General features: G+C 35.3%; 2 protein-coding genes across 6 annotated transcripts in view; one reads left to right on the top strand and one right to left on the bottom strand.

The window, feature by feature from the left end:
• The window catches only part of LOC132195877 (hemicentin-2-like), a 187,126-nt gene that overhangs the window by 94,751 nt on the left and 74,809 nt on the right, over positions 1 to 17,566 (top strand). The window lies entirely within an intron of this gene.
• LOC132196029 (uncharacterized) lies at positions 11,332 to 16,432 on the bottom strand. The gene is made up of 30 exons (XM_059618398.1): positions 16,424 to 16,432; positions 16,294 to 16,366; positions 16,088 to 16,242; positions 15,811 to 16,018; positions 15,487 to 15,752; positions 15,390 to 15,434; positions 15,298 to 15,322; positions 15,174 to 15,232; positions 15,016 to 15,118; positions 14,694 to 14,947; positions 14,599 to 14,643; positions 14,504 to 14,537; positions 14,369 to 14,433; positions 14,213 to 14,315; positions 13,921 to 14,162; positions 13,794 to 13,856; positions 13,700 to 13,733; positions 13,582 to 13,646; positions 13,432 to 13,534; positions 13,138 to 13,373; positions 13,020 to 13,089; positions 12,898 to 12,956; positions 12,811 to 12,846; positions 12,589 to 12,706; positions 12,420 to 12,529; positions 12,289 to 12,363; positions 12,010 to 12,046; positions 11,874 to 11,944; positions 11,716 to 11,818; positions 11,332 to 11,662 (listed from the first exon to the last, which is right to left on the bottom strand). Exons 2-30 carry the CDS (start codon positions 16,352 to 16,354, stop codon positions 11,394 to 11,396), a joined length of 3,114 nt encoding a protein of 1,037 aa, XP_059474381.1. The 5' UTR covers positions 16,355 to 16,366; positions 16,424 to 16,432; the 3' UTR covers positions 11,332 to 11,393.

Genomic DNA, 17,566 nt, shown 5'->3' with positions numbered 1-17,566 from the left:
TGCATAATTAACGTCGACCCACATGCACATTATTCTCGGCGCACTCTGCTCTCGTCAGGCGCCCTGGGACGCATAAAATAAATGCACTCTTAAAATTCCGCTGCATTCTCTCCCTGTCTCGGTGCACTCAGTTCACTTTTCAATTAGCGGCGTATTTTTATCATTCTCAGTCCACCGGGAATTCGCATCGGCCTTTCTCTCGGGAACTCTCAATGATGGATGCTTTTATTTTCAACTCTTTTAATCCGCCGGGCTGCTTTTGCTCTACTTTTGCTCTTCCCGCCGATCGCCTTTTGTTGCCAATTTTCTGCATGCAACTCACACGCTTTAGACTTTAGACGACCCACTCTCGTTTGTTGAGGACGAACGTGCGCTAAACAGCCTGCGGTAAATATTCATTTTTTGCTCGCGCCACGTACGTTTCGTCTCCCCGCAACATCTGGCACAAAAGGCCGCTTATTTTTAATTAATGGCAACGGCGAGAGCGTGCGGAATTCGCATTCATCGCGGAACTGTAAATTATTAATTTTGCCATTCCTCCTTACTCTGTGAAACGTGTTGATGTTCACGAATTGCGATAAAATTATTTTGTTATCATTAAAGTGATTCCATGCAATATTGCATTGTTTTATGAAAATTCAAAATTAAAATCAAAATAGATTAAAACTATAATTATGTGACTTAGCAAAGTTTATTATTAACTGATAATAATGTTAATATTAAAGAGCCTGTAAAACTTTTTGAAACCAGAATTACTTATACTATTAAGCAAAATATTTTTAAATGATGCTATTTAAATTAAAATTTGACCATTTTTAGAAAAAACAATGGACATTGAAGGTGAAAACAGGTTGATTGTATAAAAAAAGGTAAAAATGTCACACGAAGATGAAAATCAGGAAACTGTTGTTTAAATTCGCGAAATTAATTTTATCAAGTGATGATTATATTAATTTTTATTTGACATGCAGCATTTTTATGCAGTAAAAAGGACATTCCTCACTTTCCCCCTTCCTAATTCACATTCCAAAGGTGACCTCAGGAATCTGATAATTATATTTCAGAAAATAATAAATTAAAGAATTCCTTCAGTATAAATCAATTTTTTCCTTGCTACAGCCTTTTGAAATCAAAGAAATTGGCATTCTCGTGGAACAGATTTTCATTTTTATAAATAGACTATTATCTGCATCGTTGTCGCAATACGGCTCTATGTACATTTATGTAGTGACCAGTTTAAGCTTGAATAGAACCCCCCAGTGCTCTTTGGTGGATAAATATTGCGAAACAATAAAGGAACTGATTGCAAGCGCTCGTTCTTACATACAGAGGCGGTCATATCGTAAGTCAGACGTTGGAATAGGGTCGGCGCGCAACAATGGCAGCCACTCCATTTGCTGGAATAACTGAATTGGACTTGACTCATTGCATCATCCACTCGCGCCCGTCGTGCACAAGCTTGGTTTTTCTTTCGCGGATTTCTTTTCTCATTTCTTCCATTGTGTGCGAAAAGAAGCTGCGCGCCAATTCTTTTTTTCCTTCGCCCGGTCGACGGCGTCCTGTGTGAGATGCGAGTCTGATCTACCTCTCCATTTCTCCAGACGAACACAAAAGCAAAAGAAGAAAACGCCCTTTCTCTCTTTTCGCGCCCCCGGCGAGTACAAGTGCGTGCCGAAAATTTCCTCAGGGTGACTCAAAATAAAAATACAAAGAAGTTTGGAAAGTCGATGGGTTGTTTGCATAGGGTTGCATTCTTCTTACACAAAAGTGCACCATGATAGTGCAAATACTCCACAAGGTAGGGGATAAGAAGATTCAAATCTGGCTGAAATTGTTTTTTATTTTTTGTATTGACAATTGAGAATTTAAATTTAAATGATGAGATTTTCATTGTTAAATAGAAATAATAAAATCAAGTTGATACAAATTAATAACTCTTAACTGAACAAAATGTCAGACAAAGAAATTTGTTGTTTCCATAATTTATTTTTATTATATTAAATTATTTATATTCCAAAGTTCAAATGTTAATAAATTGTGTTTCGTTAACACTTTTTAATGTATTATAAAAGCCTTCTAGCATAAATTAGACAAACAATGTCAAGTTTTTCTTAGGCTGCGACTTATACTTGATGAAAATTAATTAACATTTTGAAAAAGTTTGAAATCTTTAATTTTAAATCTCCATTAATTTTTACAAATTTTTTCCCCCAAAATTATGGGTTTCAATTATTTGATAAATATTTATTAGAAATTATAATGGAAATAATTTTCAGAAATGAAAGGGCATACAATTTTTTGTATTCTTCTTTTACATTTGAATATGTTAATGAAATACTTTGGAAGGTACATATTTAACAAAAAAATTGTCTATGATCAAATGATCGCAGTAGGTGGAGAGTGAGGTGATGATTTATGCTGGGGACTTGCCGACGTGTTTATTATCAAATCACAAGAGCAACAATTCATCCAGGAGGTAATTCAAAGAATCGGATGCGACGTGTCTGGCAATACTTCTTGCTGGCAAAGCAAGCCGCTCGGCTTTTCCGTCAAACGCGCGCATCTGGCGGAAAAAAGACGGCGAGGAAGATGAATTACCGTGGCGCGTTTCTTGACGGACGGTCCGTCCAAAACTCTTTCTCTCTGCTCGCCACCAGATAACACAAAACACCCTGCCGGTCCGGCCGCCGAGCCATTATTATGCGATGAAATTCAAAACGCGCGCGCCTTTGTGCATTGTAATAAATTCGCCGGGGTCCGATGCAAAAAACGTGTTCTACAGCCCGCGGCCGATCGCTTCTTGCCGCAAAGTCATTTTTCATGCGCCGGCCGAGCTCGTATCGACCTACTCTGCTCCACTAACCAAACCCTGCCGCCGCTCGGTCACGGAATTCCGTTGTAAATTTCTCCTGCAATCACCGTAATTACAATGATTTGAAGTTTGCTCAAGGGAATCTTGCCTGTGTGCATACTAAAATATGAGATAAAATGATAAAAAAAATGTCAGAAGAAAATTTAAGAGTGTAGGAGAGTTTTAAAATTAATATACAATTTAAATTTCTGACTAAAACTTTCTAACCATGAAATCAATGCCAATGAATTTTACAGGGTGGTTTAAAATACTATAATTATACTGTTCAAATCACTTTAGCAAAGGTTTAAAATTAACTATTTATTATTAAACTGTAAGTGAATTTATTTAATGTAATTATTTAACTCTTAATGCATATTTTTATTTATTTATTTATTTATTTTAATTATTTATTTATTTATTTATTCTCCATTCAGATACATGAATGAATATATTGAATATTTTTATTTCTTAGCGTTATCATAATATCTTTTATTTCTTTGTTTTTTAAATTTTTTTATTTGTGAAATGCTTAATATAATATGCTTGTTTACTGCTATTTGTGAATAACAATGATTAGGTTACCTTTATTCCCTTTCGCGCGGAGAGCAGAGATCAATTTTGACTGTCTTAATTTTTCAATGAAGTTAATTCTAAAATACGTAATTAATTCCAGGCTAATTTGATAATGGATAATATATTCATGATAATTAAAAATGTTAGAAGTGAAATGTAATCTAATTTTATTAGGAATTTCCGAATTTCTGACTAATTCTCGGTGCTTGAGAAATTGTAAGAGCATAAATATGACGTGATGACTCAAAATTATTTAGCATAAAACGTGCCTCCTCCGTGTCAGCGGCAAACTGAATTTATTTGTACCTCTGGCACGCGCCTTTTCACTGCTCTTTTGGCTGAGGCTGCGGCAGGAAGCGCCAAATTTCCTGTGGCTGTTGCAAAAGTCTCTTCTTTCGCGCGCGGCCGGAATCAGCATGCAGGCTCTCTCGACTTTCCTTTCCTTCGCCCACGCAAGAATGGAGCGGAACTAGGGGCTTCTTTTGTAACCAAATGCACTTGGTCAAAACGCTCGAGAAAATAATTTATTTAACCTTGCTATAAAAATGAGAATTAAACATTTGTTTATTTTATTATAATAGGCATGTTAAATTGATAATAATTTGTTTTATAGTTTTTTTTTTTAAATCTAAAATTATAAATAAATATAATTATCGAGCTGAATTTATGATTCCTACCGGTGTCAAATTGAATGAATTATAAGTTGAAATATTTTTATTTTTTAACAAGCCTCTTCAAAATATTTAGTTTTTCCACTCAACCCACTTAAAATTGTATCCAAAATGTCAAAAGAATTTCTAATTAGTATTTTGCACTATAAAAAAAGCTCTAGCTTGTTATCCTGTTAATTTAATATGTGGACAGCGGGAGTGGAAATAAAAAAGAAGTATTTCGCCAGCTTAGTGCTCATAAGAAGTATTGTTGGAGCAGAGAAGCAAGTTGTTCGGCGGGTTGGAAAAAAGCCGCCACCGTCGTAAAGCACCGGCTAAGGTGCATCATGTGAGCAACAAACAACACAAAAGATAGAAAACTTCCGAGTTCACTTAATTACTAACTAAGACACACTCGGGAAATGATACCAAAGTAGTGCAGCCCTTTTATGGCGCCCCTGCAGATATCTCTTCTTTTTTTCTACTTCTTTTTTTTCCTCGCAGGCCGTAAAGCGAAACTCGTTCACCTTTCGCAACCCCTTCATTCCACTTTCCACAAAGGCCTTCCAAGATTTAAAATTCCATCAAAATAAATCTGCCTTTTTAGCCAGGCAGAGTTAGCGGTCGTAAATTAATTCGACGCCCCTGCCATCCATTTTATATGCGTGAAGGTTAAGTGCAAAAGTCGGTTTGCGCCCGTCTGATCCATCGTCGTTTGATTGGAGTGGATGCGACGCGCAAATGGACCAGGTTACAACAATAATCTTACCACTTTTCCTCACATCAAATGGCAGGAAATTTAAAATTCAACGTTTTAATTAGAAAAGTTAGATCAAATTTTATATCCATTGTATTTTATAATTTTTTTAATTTTGTTTGAAAAATTTTGGATATTTTTTTCTTTACACTTTGGAATTTTTTTATTATTAAACTGTTTATATAAAATATTTCAAACCAATTTAAATTTGAAATTAATTTTTATTTTTTCAAATGTACATTTTCCTGTAAAAATCTCTAGACGTTTTCTGCAGCTTCAAAAGTTCTGCAACCTGCGCTTCTTCTATGTGCTGCACGTTGCCTGGAGCAGGTGAATCGATGCAAAGGGGCGCCCCGCGGTTTCTCGCGCTTTTGATTTCGAGCTAGGCCCCTCGTAGCAAGGAACGAAGGAAGGCATGTGTGTAATTTAATTCTCGCTCCGACTACTTTGCGCTCTCCCGACGCAAAGTTAAAACGTCAGCTCCACTCGACGCACGTCATTTCTTGCACATCGTCTTGAATTAGTCTCGGCTGATGAATTTAGTAGTGCGCCTGGCCGCGACAACATGGAAATGCATGCACGCCCTATACAGATGAGAGAAGATGCTTGTTCGATCTCAAACGCAGAAACAAACAAACCAGAACTATAAATTTTCCTCTGTCTTGTTTGTCAAGTCTGGGAAGTAAATTTAATTATATGCTTGGAATTAGGGCTTCGTGCAGGAAAAGAATGAAATAGGGAACCAAATGAAAGTAAAAATGAATAATCGGTTTTATGGTAGAAATGCACAAGGATGGGAAATACACGAGTCTTATTTGCTAAAAAAAAATGCAATGAAATTCATTTAATTAGATTCTGCTTTCTACTGAAATTACAAATTTCATGAAAAATTAATCACTCAAATTGAACTTATTATTTTTATTTATATATAAATAAAATTTAAATTCTGTTATGCGATGAAAAACACCGCTCAGTAAAATACAAATGGTGAATTTTTCCCTGTCCAACAAACAACTCTGCTCTCTTTAATTGCAGTGCGACGAGCAAAGCTCAAGCGAACGGCGCGAGAAAAAGAGTCGGGAAAGAGCAAATAAGAATTTAATCTGGCATTAGGTGTCGGGTGTTTGCGTTGCGACGAAATAAGGGTTTTTTTGCCGGGTGGCGAAATATTCGAGGCGTCCGTCGCGCATACAGATCGGCTTCCTGCTTTCGGAGGTCACGTAGAGACAAACAAGGAGCAAGAGTTTTGGCGGCGCCTCTGCAGTCATAATAGCGTCTCATTATGCAGCAGGCGATGCTAATTCAAAGTGACAAAGTGTGCCTACAGCTTTTGGCACCTTTCGCAAACTTCTTGGCCCGCCGCGTGTGGGCGCGCCCGAACAAAGGCCGGCCTGCAAAACTTGCCCAATTTAAATCCACACGCGCGTGCTAGACTCACTTTTTGCGCAAAAGCCTTTCCAGAGAAGGTCTTTTTTATTATTTGTTGGTTGGTTTGTCAAATTATGCAAATTGCGCCCGACTGCAAAGAGACGACTTGCCACTTTTTGTTCAGCCGGCGTGCGCACAAAGTTTTCCGTTTCGACAGACCAAAAGGACTTTATTATCAAATCTTTCACGCGGAATTTTTGCCGAAGTTTGCAAAGTTTGCCTCGCCGCCACTAATGGCTGACCTTTTTACGCGCAAAAATAAATCTGTTGCGTGTCTGAACTGTTGAAGATAAAATAAATGAGTGGATTGAAAACTTGCAATTTCACCTTTCGATTATCAATTTACAGAGAGACGCTTCTTTGCAGCGAAAAGTTTATCAAATTAACATTAAATTTCTTTTTATTCATAGATATTATTTTCTTAATCACAAATTCAATAAGCACGATTCAGAAAACAACTCAAGAGATCCCAGTTCATGAGAACCCAGAGAATCTTAATTCATAGGTTAAATGATTGATTCTGGTTGGATAATTATATATTTAGTTTGAATGCTTGAATTACATTGCTAAAGATGTAAGTTGATTTAAATTTGGTAACTGTAATAAAATTTATTCGACTATTACAGCATTTCTATAAAAAGAGTTCATTAAATAGAAAAAAACACAAAAATGCGTGATTTAAAGTTAAAATTATAAATACTTTTAATAATAAAAAATCTGATATAAAAAGACAAATTTATTTATCTGAATTTTAAAACTTATTTAAGCACTATCATAAAATCAGTCTGCTAAATTCTATTAATCGAAACAAGGCAAATGACATAGCATTACTTGTAAATCGTTTCCATTTTAGCTCTATAGTGTGAACATTTTACTTCTGAAATTGGTTTTGTATTCCGCGTGTTGCTCGGGCAGAGCGTCTGGCAGCTCAATTAAGCCCCGGCAGCTTGATTGAATTTGCAAACGCCACTCCTAGAGCAGAAGCTTGCTTGACTCAATCGACTTACTGGTTCATCCACTGCTGGGTCAATAAACCGGGAAAGGCAGCAACAAGCAATACGATTTACGCTGAAAACTGTGTGTTTGTGGGCGACGCCCTTCGTTTGCTTACGAGTTCTCATTATTTTGCTCTGATAAGCACGAGAGAGATTTGCCTCCACTTGAGCCGCGCAACATTCACAAATATATAAACCTGGCAAAAAAAAAAAAACTTTTGTTTGTCATAAGCTTTATTTGCTTTTGCTTCGAATGGACGACAAAATTAATACGGTATGGCGTCTCGGCCCACTGAATTTAGTATTAACACTAATTAATTAATTCGGCTTGATGAACTGATCAGAAATTGAAGAGAGATTGCAATGTTGCCAATTAACATCACTGGAAAACATATTTCTCCCTTGGGAGATCGTTTTGTGACGTAAAAACTGGTATAAAGTTGCTGATAATTGAAAGCAATAAAACACAATTACACTAAATAAATTTGCAGATCAAACCCAAGGGATATAAATTTTCAGTTTGGCAATATCCAGCAAACAAATCTAAAATGGATAATAATTTAAAGAAAAAACTTAAGCCTCAAACTTTCAATCAATATAATTTTAAATAGAAAAGTGACTGACAGCACAGACTGATTGTGAGACAATTAATTTTACAAAGTATAAAAAAAAATGATTTCTCAATAGAAATCAACTTACATTGATACACATATTTCCAACATTTAAAGTGTTTTTAGACAAATAATGCCAAATTTCCCTGAGCAGGCTGAAAATATAAAAATGCAATTGCACATATTAGTCAATCAGGAAAAAACTTTGTCAATCAAGAATTAGAGAAATTAGGGGAATACAGATGTTTTTTAAAATTAAATTTAACTGAAGAAGCAGGTCATGGTTTGTTTAACATGGCGTACGGAACAAACAAAAGGTCGAATGGAGCTGCGACCGAGAAATAATTCAATGATGGATCCACCTTAGGATAGAATGGGGGCCATTGTGTGATTTGTGGAGGTCGGCGGCGGCTTTTACGGCCCTTTTGTGTCGCACAAAGCGGAGCAGCCGAGTGCGAGAAATGCGCCAAAGTAGTTTCGAGTGCATTTTCCTTCTATAAAACTATGCTCTCGGGCTAATAAGCACTCTCGCGATTGTTATTAATAATCAGGCCGGAGCCAATGGCCCGAGGACTGTCAACCCTCGGACGAGTTTTCGGGCCGCTCTTGAACCACTGATCCGGAATGTTACATCAAGAGCTATCTCTCTCTCCTCCATTTTCGGCGAGCAAAAACTTTTTCCATAACTTGTGTTTTATGGCTAATGTTTTACCTTGCAAATCATACCTTCCCTTTTATCCCTGGTGATTCAGCGACGCGGCAAAAGCATCGACGGCGTTCTTTCTCTCGCCTCGCTGCTCGCCTACCTTCAAAGGGAAATATTTTCATTTTAGCCTCCACATGCGTGTGCATGCTTCGCCTTGTTTACTTTCAGTTGCCATATCTAATAAAAGTAGTTGTTGCTTGGAATTTTCGCGAACGCACGCAAAACTTTCATGCACGTGTGTTCTCTCGGTTGAGCTCATTTTTAATTATACACGCACTTTGCATCCCACGAGGGCTTTTCTCCTCACAAACCAGCAAGTTTTGCACACAAAATTTGCTATTTTATTTTATTTTTCTATTTAAATTTTCATTTTTAAGTTAATAAAAGAGAATTACACAAAAATGACAAACTCTGTATGGTTAAATTTATTAATCCTCGACAACAAATTAATTTGAAAAAAAATTAAATTAGAACTCTAGTACAATTTTAAATTAAAATAGAACTAACATAGTATAATAATATATTTCAAGGAAAACTAGTACAATATGTGCAAAATAATTTAAAAACAAGATATTTCTTTTTGGTTTAAAAATATTCCTTTCTTGGATTAAAATATAAAATAAGTTTGGAAAATTAACCGATCTATTAAGAAAATTAAATTCTTTGGAAAAGAAATAATTCGTCACTAGTGTCACTACGACAATTCTCTCTTAAAAATAATTCTCTAAAGGGTCACAAATTTTTCATAATTGTCGCTCTAACTATTTTGTAGGTGTTCATACTCTAACGTAGTTCATAAATTTGAATTTAATGCTAATTACTTATTATTAATAATTGAATTCCAAAGATAAAGAAGCTGCTCTTTTTATTTCTCGTACTAGTATTTGAATATTTTCAGAAAAAACTACTTGTTTGAAAAAGGTTGGCTTGTGCGTGACCCAATTAAAATGGGGTCAGAACTTGGTTTTAAGTATACAAATAAATGTCTTTTCGCGCCCACGTAACCCTTAAACATTATTTACAATTTTCGAAACGCACTTCCAGGCAAAGATGTGCGGGGGTCGTTGTCAACGATGGCCATCATAACAACAATAACGACGTGTGGTGTCGTAAAAGATATCGCATTTTCATGGTGAGAGAGCTGCAACAATCGTCGTCACGCCGACGTGTGTTGCAATATTATTAAATTGTTTTGTCCAGGCCACTGGCGTTTACGGTTATTATTGTGCGCGCATTAACTTCGCCTGCTGACTTGCACACTTTTCACTGTATAGCGAAAAAATAAACGCACAATCCAATAAGAAGCCATTTATTCGATTGCAAAATCTCCTTGTAATGATAACAGAAAGAAGTTATTTTAAAAGAAGAACTAATATATCTATGAAAGAGTCAAGAACTTTTAAATAGGATAAATATATTTTTTTATTCTTTTATCTATAATATTAAAATATATAAATCACCTATTTATTCCTTTTCCATTCTATTTATAGTTATTTAATAGAGCAAAAAAGATGTTCATATAAAATATGTCCATGAAAAGCTGATATTTGACCCAGCTTTAACTTTCGCGTTTTTAGCCTAAATTAAAAATTGTCTGTGTGGAAAATATCAATTGAATCATTAGTATCATTACTATCAGTTGATAAATTTCAAATAAAATTAATTTTGAGGGAGCGAATTCAGAAAATAAAATGAAATAAGAATTATTATGGAATCGTCATTAAATTCCAATTTAAAACATCTTTTTTCAATCTCTAGCATAAAAAAAGCAACCCACTTTTCTTAACTAGAATAAAGAAATGTTGAAAAAATAATTAATATTTTACTCTGCGGTTTCTTGTCATGTTGAAGGGTAGCTGGAGAGCCTTGTTACTCTCTTGCAAGAAAAACATATTATGTTATGAAGTCACTTACGGGTGTAGTTAGTGGGGGCACACAATTCTGCGGCCTCTCTCTCACTCTCGCATGACAAGGCGAGGTGCCAAGATTGATGTTGAATATGCTAACCTCTTGGCAAGCCGGGCGGTCGACTCATAAACGCCCTGTTTTTCATTACGTTTGATTGATTGTTGCGGCGCAAATCTTTTTTGGTCGGCGCAAATCGGGCGTTATCGCGAGAGTCGAAAGCAAATCTCCTTGACCTCGGGGATAATGGCCCTGCTACTGTTTGGCCTCTCGTGAAAAATGATCGAGGTGAGCAGAGCACGCCCCCGCAGCGTCTTATTAATTTCTTCTCTTGGATGCTTTCATCAGACCACGATTAATCTGTCTCCTCTAGTCACAATAAAATGTAATTTATTGAGTCTTCCTTATTATGTAAATCTAGAAATCTACACTGAAAATCCTTAGTCTCGTCGCAGCACTAGTTAGTTCCGTGATTGCACAAAATAACGACGGGACTAACTATTGCTGCGATGGGATTTTCATTCTAGGAGAGCTGTCATTTAAAGAAAGGGTGATTTTTTTCAAACAATTGGAAAGTCGCAGTGAAATTTCTTAATGAATTTATTTTAGTCAACCTAGAAAAATGAAATAAATTCGATATTTGTTATTTTTTCTTCTTCTCAGAATAAAATTGATATTTTTTTTTTAAATAGTCAATTTGTTTCCACATTCCATAATTAGTAAATAATTAAACATTCGTACAATTATTTGCTCCAGTTTCTTAATCAATATAATATCAATTATGTATCAAGCAAAAATGAAGTCAAAATCTTGATCAAAACTTAATTAATTTTTTTTTATCAGCATGCCAATTATATTAACCAATCCATCAAATCATTTCTCTCATTACATATATTTAAGTGCTGTATGAATATTTATTCGCAAATAAAGTATGTATAGCCGGTATCAATATATTCCAGTTCACAATTTTGGTGTTTTCCTGCATCATTTTCGAGGTAGTATAGGCTTGCACCAAGGCCGGAAAAGAAATAGGGTGCATAGCAGTTAGTTTTTTCGCAAACAGGGGGCGTGTATTTCTGTAAGTAGTACATGGCGGTTGGGATTACTGTTTTTGAGCGGCACCACGAATCTGTCCCGTCACCGTTGGCGAAAGTCTCACCAACGTAAGCATAGCCGGTACACCCTTTAAAAAAATTATGTTTGTTATGGATGCAGCAAATTTTTACTGTTCCGTACAATTAATTAGACGTAGCCAAATCTCATCGAATTGTGCTTTTGTTTCAAATTCAGCCAGACGCATTCCGTAACTGCAGCAGTAGTCGTACGCCTGATAGTGAGTCTGTTTGAAAATCAATTTTCTTTATGAATTTTAACAGAGAAAACTATTTTCAAACGATTGGGAGATTGCAGGAGCTGACGAAATACTTTCCACCGTTATCACCTGTTACAATTGCTCCCTCTGTTGCTAAAAGTTGAATATAGTATAATCAATTTGTATTAATTTTTGAGCTGAAGTTAGGAAATAGTTACTCTTCGGATTTTGCTGCAAAAGGTTTACAAGCGTGCTCTGTATATATGATCAAATTGTAATATTTAGTTTCTTCAAAGTATATAGTGTAGCGCATAAAAGCTTAATTTAAAAAGTTTTCCACTTTGTAATATTGAAATATCTTGCTAGCAACTGTCAAGATTAAATCAACTTTTTGTTTTCAAAAGTGATAATTTAACATCCTCCCTCCGTTAAAAAGTAACTTTTATGTACAAATATTTTAAGCAATTTCGGTTTCCCAATAATATTAATTAATTTACGTTAGCAACGCATGGACGGTCAAGCATTCTACACTTCCGGAAAGGAGTCCCAATGCACGGTGTGGGGGGTTTGTACTGCAAATTTGTTTCTTTTATTTAATAATTTTTTTACTTTTAATTATCTGAAATACGATTGTGTTGTTGCCCAATTTGCTGCTAAAAATAGCGTTTGTGACCATGGGGTCATTTTCTCTGCCGCACTGGTAGATGTTTGCTGCAGTAACGCATTCGTCACTGTATCCTAGGTGAAGCAAAGATATTTTTTTTGTGACATTGAAATAAATTACATAAATTTTTAACTTTTAGAATTGCACGTGTCGTAAGCATTGAAGGAACGTTGTAAGTCAACTTCGTCATTATTGATATCTTCGATTAAACGTAACACGTCCCCAGAGGGTGAAAGTCCTCCCAAAGAAAACTAAACATATTTTGTCAACAACAAAAATTTTTCACTCTGAATTTTTATCAATAATATTTCGTTCGATTCCCCTTCCCCAAAACTCATTAGCATGAAATTCTAACCATGTTTAAGTTTTCTCCAATGCACTTGATGAAACACTAAAATTTTTTGATAAATTTTAAAATGTTATTAAAGAGAAAATTCCAAACTTTTAAATTGAGCTGAATTTTTGATGCATTATACGCGGTCAGAAACACCAGCATATCAGCTGCAAAAGTGGTCAGCAAATAAACAATATGTGAATTCATACACGCTAATAAAAAAACACTACTTGAAGAGACGTTCCAAATCTCCATGCACTCCTTCTGCAAAGCGTCCGAAGTGGTCCCAGTATTTCGCACCTGTTTTTATTGGATTAAGAAATTTCAAAATGTTAACACGCAGCTTACCTCGCAAATAAATAAAAGTTCTTTTGAACAGTTGTTTGTGGCATAAGTACTCTGATTAGCGGTCGTATTGGAGAAGTTGACTGACACGCAATCACCGGCAATGCTGTCTGGCGCACCTGATTTCCAATTCACATCTCTCGAGATGAAATCTCTTTCGATTGAGCACCACCGATACCGTCCATCACAATCCTTGTCGCTTCCAGAAGTCCAAAAGTCAATGTTGACAAGAGAAGAGTCTTTTTTTTAACAGGTGCGTTAGTTTGTCCATTCATAAGTTCAACATATAAACGAAACCTTTGACGAAATCAGAAATGCATCGATGCTTATCTCCGTACTCGACCGCAAGTAGCGTCATTCCGATTGAGCAACACACGTTGTAAGCGCCAGACCAATTAGTCTTTATCAACTATTAGTTGTAACCATAAATAATTCAAATGTATTTACTTTAAAATTGGAGAATAAGAATGTTCTCCCGCAGGAACTAAACCAATTGCCGTAACCAGAGTAATCTATGTAGCAGAGGTTAATTATGTTTCATTCAGTTATATGCAGAAAATTTCACTTCGCAATTGATCTTCAGCATCAAACAGCGTTGTCTATAATTTAAAAAAAAAAGGTTGAAAGAATTTTTTAATTAAGGTAAGTAATAACCTCACATTTTTTGTACACTCGTAACTAGGACACTTTGCCACCTGGCAAGCCGGTACCTTCGGCTGCCCCTTTTGAGTATTGAATATGAAAATTTGGTATCATAAAATGTTTGAATTTATCTACGAAACTCACTTTACAAGCAAAAACGTATTTATCTGTGCAGTTCCGATCAGACAAGACGACACCAGAGGAGTTTTGATTCAGTCTCATGTGCAGACATTCTTCGTTTCCCGCCTTGTTGTCCGGTTGACCTGACGACCAGGTTAGATTGTCGTTCAAATCTAAAAGTCCCGAGCTAGAGCACCACGCCCATCGACCCCTGCACCCTTGCTGCGTTCCTCCCGTCCAGTAATTGAAGTTTAACGTCCAGTTGCCTTTTATTAATAGATATAAATTGTGCTTATTTAGCATTTTGCTTCAATACTGTTTGTAAAATTGGACAAGCAAGATTGCTCTTGAGCAGTTTCGATGATGATAGGAGTCATTCCCAGGCTGCAACATTTGTCGTAATTTTCTCTCCACGTTCCCTGCAATTCAAGATTAACAAATACATGCAAAAACATTCGCAGCAAAAACATACAATCGAGTTTCCAAACAAGTACTTGTTTCCACAAATTGAAGCTATGTAACCATGTTTCTCAGGTTCTGAAATCCATATATTGAGCGGTAATATTTAGTAAAATTTGGTATTGTATATGTAATTTATTAAATAAACCCTTTATTGATCCGTCTGCTAAAAATAGCGTATCCTATAAAAGAAAAATTTGTTTTTCAAAAGAATAAAAAAAAAAAAACAATTGCAGTTTTAACATTGGCTTTGCAAGTTGCAGGGCATGAAGGTGTTTTGCAGGATGGCTGAAAAATTTTACGTTATTCTCTAAAAAAATTCAGCATGAAACCCCTACGCCGCATATGTAGGCCAATTTATTTTCGCATTGTGTGAAGTAAATGCTCGCCGACGTAGCATTGAATTGGATCGCAATGCAGCGATCTGTTATCGCGTTGAACGTCTTGGCGATGGACCAGTATTTTAACATAGTGACATCATCGGGTGCCACAGTGACGTTTGGTGCACACCACGTGTACACATTTTCAACGTCGCAAAAGCTTCCATCATTGGCCCCCGAAGTCCAATAATTAACGGTGCTGCCTTTATTTGCTGAAATAAATAAAACAGGAATCTGATGTAGGGATCCGGTTTCGAAACAGCCAGGTCATTATCCATACTTTTCCACAATTTCACGTAGATTTCCATATCATTTATTGTTGGGACGGATATGACGGCCATGTTTTTTTGCAGACAGCTAATAACTGCTTCTTTTAATGTTGTCTACAATTTATTTAATTACAGTCAATGTAACTGAATATGTAATTTCAGTACAAACCAGTTCAGTAATAATGTAAAACATTGTGCTAGTAATGATTGAGTATTTTCCCACTTGCTCTAAAATAATACAAAATAAACATTAAATATCAATAATTAATACATCATAATATGTTTGTTTATACGAGACACCGTCGAAGATTGCAATGCCTGATTAACAGAATACAAATGCTCATTAATCGCTACATTTTAGCACTCATTTATGAAATATTGATACCTTTGTTCCATTTTTGTAATAGCCACAAGCAGATGACTGACATAGCTGGTTTTGCGATTTAAAAAATAAAATGTAAGAAATTTTTTGATTCGAATACTCTTGGTTTTGTCGTGGTTGTTGTTGTGGTGGGGGTGATGGTGGTAGTTTTGGTAATAGTTGAGGTGGTTAAATCTGAGGTAGCAGGATTGATTTTCCCCAAAGTTAGCACTGAATTCGAAACAATTCCTAGTGCAAGTCCATTTGACTGTATGTTTGGTGAAGCAGAAGTAGTGACCAAGCCGCTTGAATCTACCATGACCGTTGCTGAAGGAGGTAGTGTGCTGTCTGCAATGTTTGTAGGAGCAGATTGATCGCTTGGTAGTGCTATCGATATATAGACGTTAACTTATTAAAAACTTTTTGCCAACTTCAAAAATTTTACAATTGACCGTTTCTAAGGGAGGACCAATTGTTACGATCTGCGGTAACTGGGATGATGAGAACAATTGAACGGTTGTTTGATCACTATTTCCTCCAATTCCAGCAGTAAACTGTGAATTTTCAGCATTGGTAGATGACAAACGTACTTGATCGATTAGAGTTGTTTCAAAATCAGAAGATACTTTTGGTTCTCCGGGTAAGAAAACGCTCTGTAAATGAGAAAAAAAATATTTATGTAATGGGAGTTTTAAAACTATTGAAATGTTGTCTCTTATCACGGATATTTTTTGAAGATCATGTTTTGTGGTTACTGAAGTGGACACATAACTGAACCTGCTGTAGTTAGTTTGCTTGCTGATTTCACTGCATTTCAGTTTCCCGCAGCAAGACACAATGATCTTCCGATGCAATTTAATTTTTTCACGAGTTTGATCTAAAGCATGATTTAAGCGTCATAAAACTTGTTAAGCATTGCGTTACTAACAGGCATTGAGAATTCCTTTTTTCTGAACAAAAGTTTTAATTTTAATGCTGGAACATAACATGTTGCAAAGGACCTAAATTAAAAAATACCAAACATTGAATAATTATATCTCATTAAGAATATGTTTTACATAAGCTGCAAAGAGAACCAGGCCGAATTTCATTTCGAAATTATTTCATCCGCAATGTTGGATTCAGAAAAATGAATTGAGTTAAACATTGATTGCCATGCTGATGTAAAATGAGCATAGCCTTTCCGCTTGCCTGTGTTGAAACTTTTTCCCCGTATTCATAGTCGAATGATTCCACCCAACGTCCTTCACTGCCGGATGAAAACACTACTGGCATGCAATTATTGAATAGATTTGCGCCAAATTAAAAAAGGGCAAAATCGCCACCGATCGCGTTCTAAATTGATATCTTGACTCTTTTGCAAGAATTTCTTTATTTGCGAATTTAAGCGGAATAATTAGAATCACTAATTTTACGTTAAAATTCGCAAAATAAATTCAAAGTAAATTATTTTGAATTTTTTCCATAAACATTTACCATTTTTCATCATTATATATTAACAAACTATATTCGCTCCATTTTTTGAACGTTAATAATAATAATAAAAAGAGTTATTAACACATCATTTTTATTTACAATCTTAACATAAACCCTAATGGGAGCCATTGAGGAAAAACAACCAAGTAGTTGATTTTGTTACAAATAACTTCTTACAACTATTTCCGGAAAATTTATAGTATTTATACAATAAATTGACACAACCAAAAACTGGTACTGTTTATCGGCCAAAATTTATAATATCAAATTAATTAATTCGCTTAGTGATAGAATTTCACAATCGAAGGTTGATAAGATCATGGTGATTTGAATTTGAAATCGGCTTTTCCTTGATGAGTTGTCATAATTCATGTTTGCAATAAGGGTTAAATAGTTAGCATCCATTCATGATATCAAGCGATTGTGAGCAATATTCAAAACACTGCACATCATATTATTCATAATTTATGCAAAGGGGTCATATTCAGAGAGAAAGGCAGAGAGATACGTTTTTGTATGTTTGATGTAGAGAGATGGCTTCAACTTGACGTAGGAGATTAAAATAAATTAAAGGGTAAAAATATTAATTATCCTAATTTATTTAGAAATTAATAAATAAAATAAATAACAGCATTTTTTGTTATTCTAACGGGAACTTGATTATCAAAGAATAGGAATTAAACACTTTTTTAAATATATAAACAGAAAAACTACCCAATAAAATA

The sequence above is a fragment of the Neocloeon triangulifer genome, unplaced genomic scaffold (genome assembly GCF_031216515.1).
Source record: "Neocloeon triangulifer isolate White Clay Creek 2 clone unplaced genomic scaffold, ASM3121651v1 ptg000011l, whole genome shotgun sequence".
In the NCBI taxonomy this organism is placed as follows: Eukaryota; Metazoa; Arthropoda; class Insecta; order Ephemeroptera; family Baetidae; genus Neocloeon; species Neocloeon triangulifer.
Note: the sequence above shows the minus strand (reverse complement) of the source record. Positions and strands in the feature narration are given on the sequence as shown.

Coding starts and splice junctions, on each gene's coding strand:
- LOC132196029 (XM_059618398.1), bottom strand. CDS start 16,354: ATGTTATGTTCCAGCATTAAAATTAAAACTTTTGTTCAGAAAAAAGGA. Junction 14,644..14,693: donor AATTGGCCTACATATGCGGC/GTAGGGGTTTCA, acceptor AAAATTTTTCAG/CCATCCTGCAAAACACCTTC. Junction 11,819..11,873: donor GCTCCTGCAATCTCCCAATC/GTTTGAAAATAG, acceptor ATTTTCAAACAG/ACTCACTATCAGGCGTACGA.